This window comes from Bufo gargarizans, chromosome 2, assembly GCF_014858855.1.
Source record: "Bufo gargarizans isolate SCDJY-AF-19 chromosome 2, ASM1485885v1, whole genome shotgun sequence".
NCBI lineage: Eukaryota > Metazoa > Chordata > Amphibia > Anura > Bufonidae > Bufo > Bufo gargarizans.
The window spans coordinates 123,902,333-123,921,444 of NC_058081.1; the positions used below are offsets into that span (position 1 = coordinate 123,902,333).

Genomic DNA, 19,112 nt, shown 5'->3' on the forward strand with positions numbered 1-19,112 from the left:
GAAAGCAATGAGAGACTCATCAACCGTGACCTCCCTTCCAGGTACATAGGCCTCCAAAAATTTGTCCCCAAAGTGATCAATGACTAGCCTGATTTTGTACAGGCGTTCATAGGCAGGATCACCTTGCGGGGGACATGCTGCATTATGCAGGCATTTCCGGGTGGCCTCAAACCGGGACCATATCATGGCCATACTGTAAAGTGGGGTCTGGTAGAGGATGTCCCCACTCCAGTAATGCCTGACACTAGTTTTTTTGACTAGGCCGATGTGCAGCACGAGGCCCCAAAACATGCTCATCTCGGCTGCACTGACCGGAGTCCAGCCACCGGGCCTAGCCAAAAAGGAGCCCGGCTGTTGAGCAATGAACTGTTGGGTGTACAGGTTTGTTTGCTCCACCATCAGATTTACAAAGTGGTCACTGAAAAAAAGACTAAAGTAGTAGTATTCAGTGAAGCCCACTGTGGAAATCTGGATTCATGGTTGGCCTACAAAATCAGGAATCGCGGGCTCAAAATGCTCGGAGGTACACCATGCAAGTTCACCAGTAGGGGGCTCCGATGGACTTAACTGGTGGGCCGGAAAACTAGTACGAGTCCTTGAGCTGCTCATACTAGTGTGGGCCACAGGGTCCCTAGCATGGCGGTCCCCTTGCTCCGCCTGGAGGCGTCTTTGCCGCCTTGGGGGCTCATCATCATCGCTAGATGATGAGGAGGACGCGGATGACAAAAGGAAAGTGGGGTCATCCTCACCCTCACTGGACCTCTCGGACTCAGAAGCAAGCTGGGCGTTTGCCTCCTCAGCCGAGAACATCAGGCGGGCCATAGGGGAGTTTGGGTGTGCATGTGTGTGTGCGTACGTGGAAATCTTTATTTGGTGTGCGTGCGTGTGTGTGGGGGCACGGGTGTTCGCGGACTTACCCTAAGCCTAACTGAACCTAACTGACAAAAAATTTAAAAAAAATGGCCAAAAGATTTGGAAAACAAATTACTAAAAAATTCTAACTCGCTGATCAACCGTCCAAAGTTGATCAGTGGTGGGGTGTGCAATGCGATAACAGTGGCCGGACACTAAGAGTCACGGCCACAGTCAGGGTACGCAGAAAAAAAAAAAAAAAAAAAAAGCTTGCGTCCCAAAAAAAGTTGTGGGGAGGCAGGAGGGCAAGCTGCAGCACCCCTGGGGGGGGAAAGGGGGGGGCTAGGGTCACACAGCTGTGCCGTGGACCCCAGACACCTGATTTAGGGTGATGCAACCAAAAACTTTTCTTTTTTTTAACTAAACTTTCCCTGAATATCCCTGCCTAACCTGTCCCTAACCTTTCACTAAATACCTTTTAGTGAAGGAGAAGGGGGTGCTGGGCACAGATGGGGGTGCTGGGGTGCTGGCTCGCGAGATCCGTGCAGAGTTCCTCTCACCTCAGCTCCCGGACACAAAAGGAGGAGGAGAGGAGCGCTGCAATAATTTGAACTGCCTGCCCGCCCCTGCAGCCAATGAGAGCGATCTCAGGATTGCAGGATGGTGATTGGTGGTGTATTATCACTCTACCGATCACCATCCTGTTCCGGGTTATCGGGTCCCCAGAGACCCGAATAACCCAGAAACGCAGCAAACCGCAGGTCTGAATTGACCTGTTGTTTGCTGCGATCGCCAACACGGGGGGGGGGGGGGGGGGTTACAGGACCCCCCCCGCGCATTGTCCCAAGGTGCCTGTTCAATGATTTGAGCAGGCACCCAGTTCCTCGCGGCGGTGATCAGAAGTACACATGACGTACCGGTACGTCATGTGTCCTTAAGTACCAGGACATCATGCCGTACCAGTACGTCATGTGTCCCCAACAGGTTAACAGTGACATTTCCTAAAGGAGGCCCCATACTCATCTTCCATTGGCCACTTTTTAAATGTGTTCTCATCTTAGAATATGCATTAATTTAATCAACAATTACAAACTATACCCTCAGCTATTTGTTCTTAAATGTGTATGTGTATATAATGTGCAGACTTTCTCTGAGCTCAGCTATTTGTGCTCCAAACTTGCATTCAGTTTCTACGACAGGACGTAGATGTTTGACAGCTCGTACTGTCAGCCATACTGGCTATCATACATCTAGTTTTTTATCCAGTCACCCAGAAGGTCCCAGCTCACTCTCTCAGCTCTTATTGACAGTCAGCTATAGCTAGAGTACCCATCAATTCCACTTATTGTGTTTGAACGGATCAATACCTTGTCATAGAGCACAACAACATAAACTGGTTAGCGGTCAAATAAGGCAATGTCTACTTAGATGTCACAAAAAGTGTATTTCACTCTGAAGGACTCTGCATGAACATGTATTGCTTAGCTGTCACTTATTTAAATGGATGTTGACAGTGCTAATAGTTTCCCCACTGATCAAGGAAAAAACAGAGGTCTTACTCTTATAAAAGAAGGTTATCCTAGTTGGATAAGCCATGTACGCCTAACATACGTAAAACAACAAGGGGAGATTTATCAAAACTGGTAAAAAGGAAAACTGGCTTAGTTTTCCCCTGCAACCAATCACAACCTACCTTTCATTTTTCAGAGCTCCTTTAGAAAATGAAAAGTGAAATCTGCTTGGTTGCTATGGGCTACAGCATTTTTTTATATATCTCCCTTGTGTCTTTGAAGTATGAATAGGAATAATTGCCCTAGTATATGGATACATCTAAAGATAAAACAATTGCCACAGAAAACATTTTCCTGAAACTTGCCTATGACTTGGGATATGTACATAAGGATCTATGTATACTTTGCATATTTATATGGCTAACATATTGTTGCTTCCTAGAACAGCATTCAGAGGTAGAACTTGAAAACAATACCGCATATTTCAGACTTATAAGATGTACGAGACAATAGGAAGCCCCAGGTTTAGAAACTATGGACACCTTAAGCCATTTTCTAATTACTGTTTTATATGTGTTTTGGACTAATACATGTTGTACCACTAGTATTCTGCAGCTTCTATGTTTCACAGAATACAGCAGCTGCAAAATGCTGTTCAATGATGAACCCCTTAGACTGGCTGTCTGACGACTCATTCTCCTTCCCCTCTCTGACCTCTCCTGAACAAACTTCTAAGCTGATTTATGCCTAAAACATAGCTGAAAAAGCCAAATGGTGCAACATTTTTAACTGACACCTATGCCCAAAAATTTTTTGTAGCCCAACATAGATCTAAATCCATACTAAAGAATGGCCCTGAAGAAGTTCATAACCTTTAAACAGAAAGGATAAAAATGTGTTTGTCTAATTCAGGCCATTAGAAACAAAAACAATTTTGCAGTCAATCAGGTAACAACATGAGTCTTATAGTCTGAAAAAACAGGCTTTTCAACTTTTCATTAGGTTTGATGAAGTTGATCACTCCATAGATGCTTTACTATAGATGCCCAAAAGCATTGAAGGATTTACTAGTCAGAACTTTTCCTTTAGATGACAGCAAACTGCATGAGTTGAGATGAAATACAATTTATCAAAATGCATAAAAGTGCTTGCTGTGCTATAACTACAGAAAATCCCTTGTAACTGTGAACTGACAAAGCAGAGTCTAACATACTTTGATTACTATGGGAACATTCTCCATAGTAAAGGTCAGATGAAAACAGTGATGTCCAAAAACCCCCGCTGAAGATGGCTATTATTTCTGTATCCAATATATTTTTACATATCTAGTCCAGGCTATGTGTGTGTTCGGCTGTGTCTTATGAAATGTTATGGGTATAGAGCTCATAGGCTTTATGTACTGATACAATTGACTATAGTTCAGAAAAGATTCTATAGTTCAAACAGCTTCTCTTCCTGAGACTTACCGATCAAACGCAAAAGAAGAAACAGGACACCTAGTGCATATGACTTCAGTTCCGGACTTACAGCCCTGTACAGAAGAAAAGAACAGAGTCAGTGAATAAAGAACCGTATAGACTGCTGTAACCTATTCAACATCAGCAAAGAAAAGGAAGTCTCGGCAAGAAAAAGCCAGACATCATGCAGACATTAGAAAAGGCAATATCTACAACATACAGAAGGATATTGGCTGTAAGACTATACAATCAGACACTAATAGAAAAACAAAACAGACTTACTTTAGTCATGTAAGAAAGTTATTAAAAGTTGCTGTCATGAGAAACTAGACCCTGTTATGCAACCTGTTATCCACGATGGTGACAGGTTACCAATAATGTATTTGTACTGTGCCATTTGTATCAGGATGAAAACAAATTTGAGGTCATTGGGTAAACATTGGAGGTCCAGTGCGAATATAAAGCCATGGCGTTGGGGGCCGCTCCCTGGCAAGTGCCTCTACTATTGATGTCCTGGACACCAGGGGGTATGTTATCGCATGCCACATCCAGAAAATACATGGTGAAGCAAGGTATACTGGTCTTGGCTTCCTCTGTGCATTGTTTATGTGCCAGAATCAATTGGAGGTGGCTTGTGACGAGATGGATTTATCTTGCCTCGTGAATTTTAACCTGATGCCCCCTTTGGGCATATGAGCTGGCATTTGGTACAAGGATAAAGTATCACAGGAAGTGACCAACATATTGATGGTCGTCACTATCAGATCAGTGTGGATCCAATACTGGCACTAGAGCCAATTAGCTGTTTCGGTAGCTTCTGGCGCCAAAAACTGTACAATAGATTGAGCCAGAAGCAAAAGCCTCAGTCCACTGTACAATGGTCATGAAGGGACACTGCAGCTCAGCTGCCATTCAAGTGCCATAAACTGGTGCTGGAAATTACACAGTAGATTGATGGAGCCTTCCATCCACTGTTAGTTTACAAAGCGGACAGCTGCCTGAAAGAGTTTATTGGTGGGGATGTCCGGTTTCGAACCTCCTCCATTCTAGATGACTAGAGATTTGTTCTAGATGTCACATATCACTATAAATCAGGTATACCTAGGCCACTCTGCCTTAGGGTACGGTCACATGGAGCTGCTGTGCTGCAGATCGGTTGCGGCCATGCTACAATGAAGAACCACGCGGCCAATTAGCCCATACTGTATAGTCCTTCTTCTTTGTTAATGAGATGAGGATTTAATAGGGCTGTGACAACACAGGGGATGTTGCTGGAATTTGTGGTTTGGCTGGTTAGGTGGGGGGACAATATGAATATTAGTGCTGTTCTTGCCTGCAGTCTCCTGATGGTTATTAGCGTTGAGTGCGAATATTTGTATTACAAATTTTCTATCGCGAATATCGGCACTTCGAGAATTCGCTGATATTGAGAATATAGTGCCATATATTCGTAATGACGAATATATATATATATTTTTTAACACAGTACACATCAGGTGATCATCCCTCCCTTCTTCTAGTTTGTAGGCCAATGAGAAGGCTTTCACAGCTTAGCAACATCCCTAGCAACCAATAGAAAAGTCGCCTAATTCTTAGTATATAAGAACCTCCCAGCAGCTATTTTCTAAAGTTTATTGCAGTTATGAAAGACAGCAGTGTCATTTCTGTGCTCTGTGCTTTGTTGTATTACATTAGACAGTTAACTTATATACATAATTCAGATAGTTAGAGGGAGATAGTCAGTGTAGGTTAGATTGATCTATAGTGTAGCTGATAGGTTCCAGTGCAGGGTGTTAGGTAGTGTAATAGGTGCTGCTGTCAGTGGCGTACCTCCAATAGAGGCAGACCACGCAGCTGCTATGGGGCCCCTGGGGGAAGGGGGCCCGCAGTGGAGGATAGGCCCCGCCCACTAATTACACTTGTATGGCTACCTGAGAAAGTAAGAGGTGGAGAAGGACCTTTGGTGATGTCATCAACCATGTGACCAGTGCAGGAAGCCAATAAATAGCAGAGCAGCAGAAGTCTAAAGGACCTTTGGTGATGTCATCATCATGTGACCAGTGCAGAGGACTGGTGAAAGACCTGTGGCATATCACTGTGAGGGGGCGGAGCTTCTGTGTGGTGCCTGGAGGAGAGGTTAGTGGTGTTCTGGGATAAGTCATAACATCCTAGAAAAGCTGGGAGATTGTAGTTTTGTTGTATTATATGTTTCTCAATGTAATTTAAGCGTATGCCCTAGTACAGGCTGGTAATGCTGGGAGTTATAGTTCTCTCCTCTTATACCCCCTCTTTGGAATGTATACTGATGTCCCATAATAAGTCTGGCCATACTGGGGGTTATAGTTATTTATTTTTAAAGCTCTTACCTGGCACAACTAGATGATGTCCTATAATCTGGACATGCTGAGAGTTGTAGTTCTCTTTTCTTAGGCTGGATTCTCATCACAGTTTAGTTTTCCGTTTTGCGTGCAGGACTTTTTTCTGTCTAAAATAACGGATCTCCGACAGATATGGCATAAACGGATGCCAAATGTGCAGAACTGATGCTTGAAATACAGGATCATTTTTTTTCTTTATTTTTCTGTTCATCTGACGGATCAGAAGAACTGAAAACTAAACGGTGATATGAACCCGGCCTAATACTCTGTGTAATGTCTGCTTGTATCTGATCATAACAGCCTGGACATGCTGGGAGTTGTAGTTCTCTCCACTTTCACCTCTCCCTGTGTTGCTCCCTAATTTCCAATAATAATCTGGTGATGATGAGACTTGTAGTTCCCTAGTCACTATTATAATGTTCTGCAGCAGCTGAGGTGAGTATTAGGCTTCGTTCACATCTGTGCTGGTGACGGTCGCTGTTCTGCCGTCATAGGAGCAAATCAACGAAAATCACTGCAGTTCCGTATCTGGCGCTTCATGGACGACAACACCCGACGGATCCCGCTGACTATGATGAGATCTGTCAGGTTTCCATCTTCCAGGCTAGCATTTATGACCTGATCCACGAATGAGGCCCCAACACAGATGTGAACGAAGCTTTCTATGTTCTGCAGCAGCTGAGGTATGCATTAGGAGGTTCTGACAGTTCATAAGGTAAGGGGGGCTATGGTGGCACTGGTATACTATTATACCCCCCCCCCCCCCAATGAGCTGTGCCTGTGTGCTGCTTATAGTGGACAGTGCCCTCAGACAATGAATCGGGACAATCAAAAGCGGGTTTTTTCCTGGTATTGAGACCCTATGACGGATCTCAATACCGGAAAATAGAAACGCAAGTGTGAAAGTAGCTCCTAATGTCTACACAGCTGCAACTGCTGGGGGTATGGCAGGGGAGAAGCCAGGGCAGGTGGTGGGATGGGCCAGTGGACGGAGTTAGTGGGGCCCCATTAAGATTCTTGCTATGGGGCCCAATGATTTCTATGTACGCCCCTGGCTGCTGTCCAAACACACATGCTACAGACATAGTGCTGTGATGTCACAAGTTGCACATTTTGCCAAAAGTTCGCAAGTGAAAATATATTGGAGCACTCTATCTGCATATAAAGCTATTCTAATGTTATGCCGTGCCAACCATTATCTCCAGTCTCAGGAAACTTAGACCAGCTTAAAAAATGTAGCATAAGTGACCCACGTCGATATTTTGCGCGCATTACGCAAATAATGCTTTGCCGATTTTGGCAGTCAAGAATATAATCTCGAATTTGCGAATATATGACGAATATTCTACAAAACATTCACAAAATATCGCAAATTCGAATAATGCCCCTGCCGCTCATCACTACTGGTCATTTGACAGTAAAGACAGAATATTAATAAGCTCTGGCATACCCACTTCTCCAAACAAAGCGCTCTCCTGCCATACAGGTGGGAGTCCTTCTTCTGCCATATTTTCCACATCATCTAATATCAATGAGAATATGTCATCAGGAACATCCAGCTCCCCCTCTCTCTGCATCTTGCTGACTTTTCTAGGACATGGAGACTTTGGAGGATGATTTGGAAGATAGTCATCATTAAGACCTGCGCCCCCCCCCCCTCCCCCCAACAGGTGTGCAGACTGGATTGTATTGTTTGGGTGAGCATGCTCGGCCGAACACTTTTTTAGTCTAGCACGGCGATGCTCGGCACATCGCGGTGTTCAGCCGAACACCGTGTGTGCTTGAGCGCGATGCTCGAGTCTCCCCCCTGCACATTTGTTAGCTGGTACACAGCCAATAAACATGCAGGGGGGTACTGGCACTCACTGTAATGCCGTAGCCATGTTGGTTACTGGCACTACAGTTATTGTCTGGCCTAAACGCGTCATTGGGTGCTATACGGCACCCGATGACACGTGGTTTAGCTCAGTCTTAGACAGGGAGAGCTGCAGCAGAGGGGACAGATAATGTAGGGACAGGAATTTTTTTTTTAGGCAGGGTTTTAGGCAGGGTTTAATGGTGAAAGGTGTTAGAGACCCAAAAGTCCTTTTAAGGACTATTGTTTTATCTGGCTGCCATATATATTATTAGCGCAACCTGCACTAAATTGCGTGCAATTGTTTGGCAGCTTCTGACAGTGACACAACCTTTGCTACATCTGTTGTGTTACATTTGCATGTGAAATTCAGTGCAATTGTTTGGCCGCTGGTGACAGCAACATTACCTGCACTATATCTCCTGTATAACGTTTGCACATACTAAATATCAGCGACATTCAGTTTAATTTTTTTGCCCCTGGTGACAGCGACATTACCTGCGCTACATCTCCTGTATAACGTTTGCACATCCTAAATATCATTGGCATTCAGTTTAATTTTTTCGCCGCTGGTGACATCGACATTACCTGCGCTACATCTTCTGTATAACGTTTACACATATTAAATATCAGGGACATTCAGTTTAATATTTTCACCACTGGTGACAGCGACATTACCTGCGCTACATCTCCTGTATAACGTTTGCACATCCTAAATATCAGCGACATTCAGTTTAATATTTTTACCGCTAGTGAAAGTGACATTACCTTCTCTACATCTCCTGTATAACGTTTGCGCATCCTAAATATCAGTGACATTCAGTTTAATTTTTTCGCCGCTGATGACAGCGACATTACCTGCACTACATCTCCTGTATAACGTTTGCACATACTAAATATCTGTGACATTCAGTTTAATTTATTTATGCATACACTTACAAAACCTGCGCTACTGTATGTGTGACATACTTTTCCGGCATAAATATAATTTAATATGCTCAAGGCGAGCAGTAAGGGATGGGGAAGTGGCCGTGCTGCTGATGGTGCATGCAGAGGCCGTGCCCCTTGGTGCGGCGAAACTGTGCCTGCTGCCAGAGCACAAGAAACCCACTCATCCACGATACCTAGCTTCATATCCCAGTTTGCAGGGCGGCGCAGGACACCACTCTCGAAGTCACACCAGTGCGAACAGGTGGTCGGCAGTGAGGAGCGTCAGGGGCAATATATTCGAATTTGCAATATTTTGTGAATATTTGGGCGAATATTCGTCATGTATTCGAGAATTTAAGCCTTCTCATTGGGCCACAAGCAAGAAGCAGTGAGGGATCATGCGTACTGATGAAAAAAAATCTAGAATATTCGTGATTACGAAGATATAGCACTATATTCTAGATATTCACGAATTCTCGAAGTGGCAATATTCACGATAAAAATTTGCGATAAGAATATTCGAGATCACCATTAGTGGTCGGTTGGATTGCAGCAGATAATGCTTCCAGTCGGTAAAGCACCACCCTGTCTTCCACAAAGTCCAGTCTCAGTAGCCAAGAGTCTGGTCAACAGAATCCCCACCCTGATTTTCCTTCTTCCCAATATGGAGAGTCTTGGCAAACAAGTGATCCGACACTCGGATATTCCGAGGAGCTCTTTTCAGCGCCATTCCTTGATTTGGCCCTCTCGCCAAGCCCGCTTGAAGCGGGACATGAAGAGATCTTGTGCACTGATTCCCAAACTCTTGAGCAGCCACAGTCAGAAAAAGATGATGGTAGGGAACTGCAATTTGTGTTTCATGAGTTAGATGATTATGATGAGACACAGTTGCCAAAAAGACAACCGCAATTAGTGTATCAAGAGATGTCAATAAGTGAGGTTCTTGTTAAGTCAACAAGTCAGGAGGAAGATCAAAGTGAGGAAGTGGAAAAGGAGGTGGTGGACGATAAAATCACTGACCCAACCTGGAAAGGTGGCAAGCCGAGCAAGGACAGTAGTACGCAGGGGGAGGGATTCACAACACCGCAACAGGCTGGAAGAGGCAGTGGGTGGCAAAAGGGAGAAGGCAGGCCACATCAAAGAGGCCCGCAACTGTTCCCCGGAGCACCCCCGTTGCGGCAATCTCCCTTGCCAAGGGGTAGGTGTTCCGCAATCTGGCGCTTTTTTGAGGAAAGTGCGGATGATAAAAGAGTTGTAATTTGCAACCTGTGGCGTACCAAAATGAACAGGGGCATGAACACTAGCAACCGCACCACCAGCATGATCTGCCACATGGCATCAAAGCACCCTAATAGGTGGGCCCAATGCCTGGGTCCACAATCAGTGTCTGCGGGTCACACCACTGCCTCTTCTTCCCCTGTGTTACATGCCGGCCAATCCCCTGTCCAAGACGCAGGCCTGGATGCTACTAAATGCGTACCTTTCCAAATTGATGGCCCTGTAAATGTTACCATTTAGGCTTGCGGACACTGAGGCTTTCCACAGCCTGATGACGGCGGCAGTTCCTCGTTACTAAGTCTGCAGCCACCACTATTTTTCTCGATGTGCCGTCCCCGCCTTACACCAGCATGTGTCCAGTAACATCACCCGTGCCCTGACTAACGCAGTTATTGTGAAGGTCCACTTAATGAATGACACATGAACAAGTGCTTTTGTGGGATGGTGCGCCCTGCTTCTATCGGGATTTCAGCCACCACCTACATTATTGGTTGCAACCCTCCCTTCTCCTCCTCCACCCCCTCCCCCACTTCCACTTCTGAATTCTCATCTTGCAGCACCAGTCAACCATCAGTCAGTAGCTGGTAGCAGTGTAGCACTGCAGTGGGGAGGCGGCAACAGGCCACGCTGAAACGTATTTGCTTAGGCGACAAACAGCACACCGCCTCAGAGCTGTGGCAGAGTATAAGGGACCAGACTTAGCTGTGGCCCTCGCCACTCAACCTACAACCAGGCATGGTTGTGTCTGATAATAGCCATAACTTGGTTGTGGCTTTGGAGCTCAGAAAGCTCAGACACATATCATGCCTAGCACACGTGTTCAACTTAGTGGTTCAGCGGTTTCTCAAAACCTACCCCAATTTGCCTGAGCTACTGGTGAAGGTGTGCCGTTTGTGTGCCCATTTCCGAAAGTCATCTACAGTTACCACTGGTCTGGCAATGCTGCAGAAGCACTTACAATTGCCAGCTTACCGACTGTTGTGGGACATGAGCATGCGCTGGAACTCCTCGTTCCACATGTTGGCGACGGCTTGTGAGCAGCAGAGGGCAGTAGTGGAATACCACCTACAACATGGTCTTCGCCTTTCCAGTCAGCTTCCGCTCTTCACAACCGACGAGTGGGCATGGATGTCAGACCTCTGTGATGTTTTACGCAACTTTGAGGAATCAACACAGATGATGAGCAGCGATGTCGCTATTATCAGCGTAATCATACCACTTCTGTGTCTACTGAAATGCTCACAATGAAGAGGTAGAGTTGCATGTGGAAGAGGTAGAAATGGGAGAATACAGTACACAGGGTGATAGCCAGACGACCCTCCATTCATTTAGATGATGATGAGGAGGAGGAGGAGGAGATGGTTGCTTCCGCTACAGAGGGTAGTAGCCATAGCAGGTTTATTCCATCTGTTCAGCGTGGATGGGCCAAAGAGGAGGAAAAGGATGAGGAGATTTAGAGTCATCCTCCTGATGAGGAGGGCAAATTCTTTTCTTTTGGGACTCTGGCACATATGGCTGACTTTTTGTTATGCTGCCTTTCCTGTGACCCTCACATTATACGCATTTTGGCCAACACCGATTACTGGTTGTTCACCCTTCTCGGCCCCCGCTACAAAGAGAACTTCTCATCTCTCATTTCTGTGGCAGAGAGGATGAGCAAAATTCCCAGCTGACTACGCTGGCAGCAGAGTACGTAGTTCCTTGGGCAACCGAGGAGGGGAGACAAGGGGAACACACAGCAGTTCCAACAGAGGCAGAGCAACACTCTCCAAGGCCTAGGACGTTTTCATGACACACTGCCAGCACCCTCAACCTGATGCGCAACCTATTGTCACAAAGAGGGAAAAGTTTTGAAAGATGGTGAAGGAGTACATAGCAGATCGTGTCAGCATCCTCAGTGATCCCTCTGCGCCTTACAACTATTGGGTGTCCAAGCTGGACACGTGGCATGAACTGGAGCTCTACCCCTTGGAGGTGCTGGCCTGCCCTGCCGCCAGCGTTTTGTCAGAGCGGGTATTTAGTGCTGCTGGGGGCATAACAACTGATAAGCGCATCCGCCTGTCAACTGAAAATGCTGACAGGTTGACTCTTATCAAAATGAAAAAGGCCTTGATTGTCTATGACTTCTCTACTCCACCAGAGGTAACATCAACAAAGGTAACATCACTGGATGTAAGATTTATGTGGCGCTATGTAGGAGAGGAGATGCACCGACTCATCCCCCTGCCATTTGCAGAAGGAGGATTCAGAGCTGGGTGAGGATGGCCAAAGGGGGCAGCAGGCCACGGGCGGGTGGCAGATGGTGGGGGGAACCACAAGCCTTGAGCAGGATCTGGGGAGGGAGGATAGCGGAGGAGCTTCCTGGCTGTAGCCTGCTGTCTATTGTATAATGTGAAGAAGACAGTGCAGCCAGGACAGGCCCCCCCCTCTCCGTATGATGTGTAGAGACAGGCCTCAACAATAGAATTTCAGCTGTACAGTGTTTGTTGGGAGTGGCCTATTATATGGCGGAGGGGCTTTTAATAATGGGCAGGGCTAAAAAAAATGCGCGGCACACTATGCGCGCCGTGTTTTTCCATTCCTACAGGACTTTTAGAAATGGCCAGGCAAAAGAAATCGTGCCGCATTTTTAAATATAAAGGGGTCTTTGAAAAAAGGGCGGGCAAAAGAATTGGCGCAGTGCGCTACACGTGCCACATTGGGGGGCAGTAAATACAATGTGTTCCTGTATAAAATAAAATAAAAGTCTGCAAAATAAAAATGGGCCACTTGACTGGATTTGCCCCCAGGACTAAGGCTGCCAGCCCTCCCCTGGTGCCTGGTTTAATGCTTGGGTTCTCCCATTGACTTATATTGTGCTCGGGTGCTCTGTAGAGCACCCGATCATCCCGAAGTGTTCTACTCAAGCACCCGAGCACTTTGGTGCTCGATCAACACTAGGCATGCTAGCAGTGGATTATTAAAGGATTTTATCTTATTAGTATTGAATTGCATTTAGGGGCTGATTTAGGAAAAAGTAGATGTAGAAATAAATAAACCTGACGCAAAATAAGTCTCCCTGCACTCTCCCTCTGAAATATTCTTCTATTAATCATTTTCAACAACACTGTCCCTAGCACTTGAGCCACGTCTCTCCATAAGCTTTGAGGATTGGCTGGCTGCACGGCATTATAGGTGATCTCACGTTCTTAAGCTTCTTAGTTTCACTTTGTAACACATGCAGCCACCATTTTAGGAAAAACTGATTCGTTACCACGAAGTACGAGGAAATTCATTGTGAATTTAAATTTTCCAAAATTTTGGACCGAATTCCGCTTCGAAAGCTTCACTTCGCTCAACACTACTGATGACCTATCATGAAGACAGGTCATTAATAGAGTATCTAAGTACTGAAAACCCATTTAAATGATTTAGACTTTTTCGCTTTGCATTATGTAGTTAAACATTGGAGATATATGTCATGCTGTAGGTTAAAATTTTGTACTTTCTTTCTGTTAGGCTGGTTGTGTCTCATTCACTAATATTTCAACAGTTTCTGCCAGTGACAAACACAAACCAATGGGAGCAAAGGGGGCCCATACCATTACGGCATAAAAAAAGGCAATGAGATTCCATGAGTTCATAATTATTGAAATATTCTTATCCACAGAGGAAGGATTGACTAGAGAGTCACCTTAATGATAAATTATAAATTAACTGCTAAACAGCGAGGGGCTCACATATTTATTTTGCACCAGGGCCATCTACTGTCTACACGTGCCTCTGATTTCTACTGTTCTGTATAAGCATGCAGCCTGTTGACACAACTGACCATGCAATTTGTAAAAAGAATTACACTTTTCTTCAAGAGCTTTTGGAGACCTTTGAAAGTTAAGACTCTTGTGATGCTAAAACCACCTAAGCAACCTTTTCTCTGTATACCAAGCTATAAATTATTCCATAATAAAGCTGAAGGATGTTTACTCTCCATATTCACCAGTGTGAATATGTGTACCAATTACCAAGGCTTAATTCTGGCTGATTACCTGGCGGATAGTTCTTGAAGCTGTTATGGGTGCACCTATGACATACTGTACATTTTTCAGTCCTCTGAAACTACTACTGTCTACTAGTAAACAAGTTCTTCTGGACAGGATATGCCATTGGTCTCTCTGCCAGGACTCCCACCAAGCCTTAGAATAAAGGAATAAATCACTGAAGTAGCTAAACTCTGTTGCTTATTCAGTTTTCCCACGGCACAGTGGCACTCATGTCCTTTAATAAAACCATGTTGCAGTTTCCTGCACAGCAGATAGATGGGAGTTTTCCTGTGCAGGGAAAGTACAATGAATATCCATTTAGGGATCAAAACCTTCAACTAAAATTAATCCTAATACGAAGTTTGCTCTGTGTATTCGTGTATGACCGTATTCATACACAGATTTTATCATCATATTTTTTCAGTTACTGTTTTTTTCACCATATAGGATGCACCTGATAAGACACACCTAGGTTTTAAAGGAGGAAAATAACCAAAAATATTTTTCATCAGACCTCAGATTAGACCCCTATATCAGACCTCAGATCAGATCCCTATATTAGACCCCCATATTAGACCTCACGTCAGACCCACATCAGACCTTAGACCTTACATCTCCTGCTCTTCTGCTACTCTGCAGGTTTGGCAGTCTCTTCTGCAGTCACTCTCCTTGGTCTTCTCTGGGCCCGCATTGCACGGTGGCTTGACTGCATGCACTGTCAGGTCATAGTTTGCGTGCTACGTCCTGATGCTGTATGCAGTCAGGACAGTGCAGCGTGATGCCTAGAGGAAAACCAGGGAGCAGTGAGTACAGCAAGCGCTAGCTGTGCTTCACTCACTGCTCCCTGTACCTCCTGCATACTAGTAAACCCTTCTATAATGGAAGCGCTCACTGGTATTTACATTGTAAGACACAGTGCTATTTCCCCCCACTTTTTGGGGGAAAAGTGCATCTTATGAAGTGAACAATATGGTAAATGTTCTTATATTTACATATAATCAAATGTCTGGAACATCTGGTAATCCTCAACTGCTATTCTGGGGTCTCAGAGTTTACTATGTTTATTCAAAGACTATTTTTTCTATCTACATAATATAAGAACACACAACAAGGAAACAATATATAGAACATTGATTATTATGAGAGATGAGCGAATTTTTCAAAAATTTGATTCGGCTGGTTCGCCGAATTTTTTGAAAAAAATTGGTTCGATCCGAATTTATTTGCAGCGATTCACGTTAAAAAATGGCTATTTACTGGCTTCCTTTATAGTGATGTAGAACACTGTGCCTTGCAGTAACACGCATAGGGACTCTGCTGTGGTAGTGAAATAATACTGTGAGTCAGTATGACATGCAGATGACAGGCGTCACTCTTAGAATCCCTGCGCACGTCACTTATTTGGGCAGTCACGGGGCCAAAACTGACCAAATAACCCAAGTCTGAACTCAGCCTTACAGGTCGATGTTAGCACCAAGAAGAAGCACACTCCTTTTACACCGTCGTCAGCTGATTCCACATAGATATCTACAGAACCTGTTCTTTTAAACGCTTATACAAGTAGAGCCCCCCCGACAGAGTGGAGAGGGTATCAGCAGTAAGTTTGTGTTGACGTCACTGATTATTTTGCCCTTCCTCTGATCCGCCAGAACAATAACCCCCCAAAACCGGATCCTGTCTGTTGAGCATCCGCCTTTACTCGGTCAGCATTTGTTCAGTAAACCATCAGTATTTCTAATGCCCAAAAAAACAGGAGTGGATCCAAAACAAAAATGACCGAGTCAACCTTTATAGAACTGCTGTTCAAGACACAACCGCTAGCTGACACTGAGAGCTCAGGCCTCTGGAAGTGACCCCTGCTGCCATGGCCCCTTACTCTGCCTGCGCCAGAAACATTTAGGCCTCTGCCACTCCCCTGTGCAGGGCCTGGCACTTCTCTGTCTGACATACTATTAGATCAAATAAAAAAAAAAAAAGAAATTAAAACACCCCAAAAAATTCTGTAATTTTCTCACTTCACCACACAACAGCTAATAAGCCCTTTTTTCCACTAATACACACAAAAAAGGGCTTTAGAACATATAACTGCAATGCTGAACGGCAAATAGGCCCTTATTTTTTTCCATTTATACACGCTACAAAAGGCTTTAGAGCATATAACTGCACCGCTGAAAGGCAAATATATTTTTCTTTTGCCACTAGTACACGACAAAAAGGACTTTATAACATATAACTGCCCGCTGTACAGCAAATAGGCCCTTATTTTTTTCCACTTATACACGCCACAGAAAGCTTTAGAAAATATAACTGCACTGCTGAACGGCAAATAGGCCTTTATTTTTTTCCACTTATACGCGCCACAAAAGGCTTTAGAACATATAAATGCACCACTGAACTGCAAATATATTTTTCTTTTGTCACTAATACACACCACAATAGGCTTTAGAACATATAACTTCACCGCTGAACGGCAAATATATTTTTCTTTTGTCACTAATACATTTTAGCACTTCACCACACAACGGCTAATAAGCTATTTTTTCACACTAATGCAAGCCAAAAAATGCTTTAGAACATAAAACTGCACCACACAAGGGCAAATAAGACACATAAATATTTCCTTGTAATAAACTGTGTTAGTGGCTGTATTGCCCCAATAACAAGAACGATTTGCTGGAATTACAGAGCTGGATAATGGCAATTTGGGTCCCCAGTCAGTGCAGCAAGGTGAAATAGGATTGTTCCTATTACTTAGGCTGTAACCTCCCCTACTGAACCCTGTTCAACAGAAATGATGTGGAATGATTCCTCCCTATCCTTTCCCTACACCTTGAATAATCTTTCCCTGCACTTATAAACCGTTTTTTTTAGCACAATGAAGTTTTTTCTAGTACTGTCCCTAGTGCCTGCTGACATCTCTCCCTGCACTAAGTACACTGGAAAATGGCAGAATCCAAGCTGGCTAAGGCTATTTATAGGGCTATGACATCACAGGGCTGACTGGTTGCTGATTGGCTGCATGCATGGCATTATGGGTGACCCCACCTTCCCAGAGTTCCTTGCTCCATGTCCTCGCATGTGCAGCAGCCATTTTAGGAAAAAATATGATTCGTTACCACGAAGCGTCAGGAAATTCAGATTAGGTACGCATTGAATTTTTCCTGAAATTCGGATCGAATTTCATTTCGTCAGCTTCAGTTCGCTCATCTCTAATTATTATCACAATGCTTTAATTAATGGAACCTTCTGTGACACTTCACTGCCAATCATGGTGGTACTGTGACCTCTTCAAAAATCATTACTTGAATTTTAAAAGTGGCTGCTGCATATCTCAGGGATAATTACATCTGGAGCTGCAGAATAAGTTCTGGAATTTAGCAGCATTGTTAACACTAGCTAATGGTGTCACTGGGAAATAAAAAGTAAGTAATTATCTTTGGGGACTGATGCTTTTTGTAACTACACAAGTTATCCATCTTATTGTTGCTGTGTTCTGGGACTTAATATTCTGCTAAAATGTCCTAGCATTGTCAGATTTCATGAACTAACAGCAAGTTAAAGGCATTGTCCAAAATTAGACAAATATTTTTATGTTTTATTTTGTTTTTTATCGAGAAAGAGTGTCATTCTTGTCCATAGGAATGTCTGGTACTGTAATTATATACAAAAATATATAAAAAATGTAAAACAAGAAGTTTCCATATCTGTTACAATCAGCAGTTATACTCCTGCTGGTTTATTTCATTGTCTATTAGTAGGTATTGGGTAATGGTTATACAACTTTCTCAAAGCTGATCAATAACTGTGGGACACCTGATCACTGGTGCAGGCCATCCTAGTTTGGGAAGGAATTCCCAATTGGATAGCCATTCTTTAAATGTTTTTGGTCTCTGCCATGATCTTGCCGGTGATAGCGTAAGCTCTGTGCATTTGTATCTAGCAAATCCATGTATCTACTCCTTATGTAATTGCCCCTAGTCTGTAGTTTGGCTCTTGTAATTGATCTAGTCCAGATATTGTTTCTGTATTTTATGGTTTTGAGTATGTGTGTGCTCTTGTTGTTTGAGTCTGTTTGCTTAATTTCAGTTTAGCTCTGCACATTTCACTTTTTTGTCTTTGGGTCCTAGTGCCTTCTAGTTTTAGTGCTACGATCAGTATTACAGAGTAGGGTATTCAATAAGGAGATGTTTACAGCTTTTGTGTTACGAGCAACAAGGATTTCCTTGCTGTCTCATGCTTGCCTGTTTACTAGCTTTGTTTGTTGTTACTATGCAACTCTGGGTCAGTTATCATCTAGCTTGGCCTGGTTAATTTAGGGAGGAGCTTTTGATTGCTTAAGCCTTTAAAAGTCCAAGCTTTTTGCTTCTCTTTTTGCTGCAGGCAATGTATAATCTGTCTGCATGTGCATGTGTTTTCATTTTTTCTTAGATTCTTGTTCTAGTTTATTGTGTTGTATCAGTGTATCCTGGGACTTGTGGTTCTCTGGTCTTTTCTTCATGTCAGCATTATAGTTATGTATTATTTCCCTGTGATTATGTTATTGTCTGTGTCCTGAGTTGGGTTATGTTGCAAAGCAGGGTATCTGAGTACCATGGGATACTGTTAGTATTTGGGAAAGGTGCTATATGTAGGTGAAGCCCAGTTCTGAGATTTTGTAAACAACCAGCGTTGTTACACATTGAAGGTCAGTGGTATGGCATTAGGACCAGTTTTCAGAGATAGAAACAGGTAAAGATTCAAAGATCATTAGTTAAGTTCAGCTATCTATTTGTTCATCTTTGTCTGCTTCATTACCTACCCATCTTCTTCATCATCTGTCTGTTTCATTACCT

General features: G+C 43.9%; 1 protein-coding gene across 1 annotated transcript in view; it reads right to left on the reverse strand.

Moving 5' to 3' along the window:
- SLCO3A1 (solute carrier organic anion transporter family member 3A1) overlaps window positions 1–19,112 on the reverse strand; it is a 209,821-nt gene that overhangs the window by 40,274 nt on the left and 150,435 nt on the right. The window contains exon 9 of the mRNA XM_044277035.1: window positions 3,830–3,894. Coding sequence (XP_044132970.1) covers window positions 3,830–3,894 — 65 coding nt within the window. The remainder of the gene's footprint in view (window positions 1–3,829; window positions 3,895–19,112) is intronic.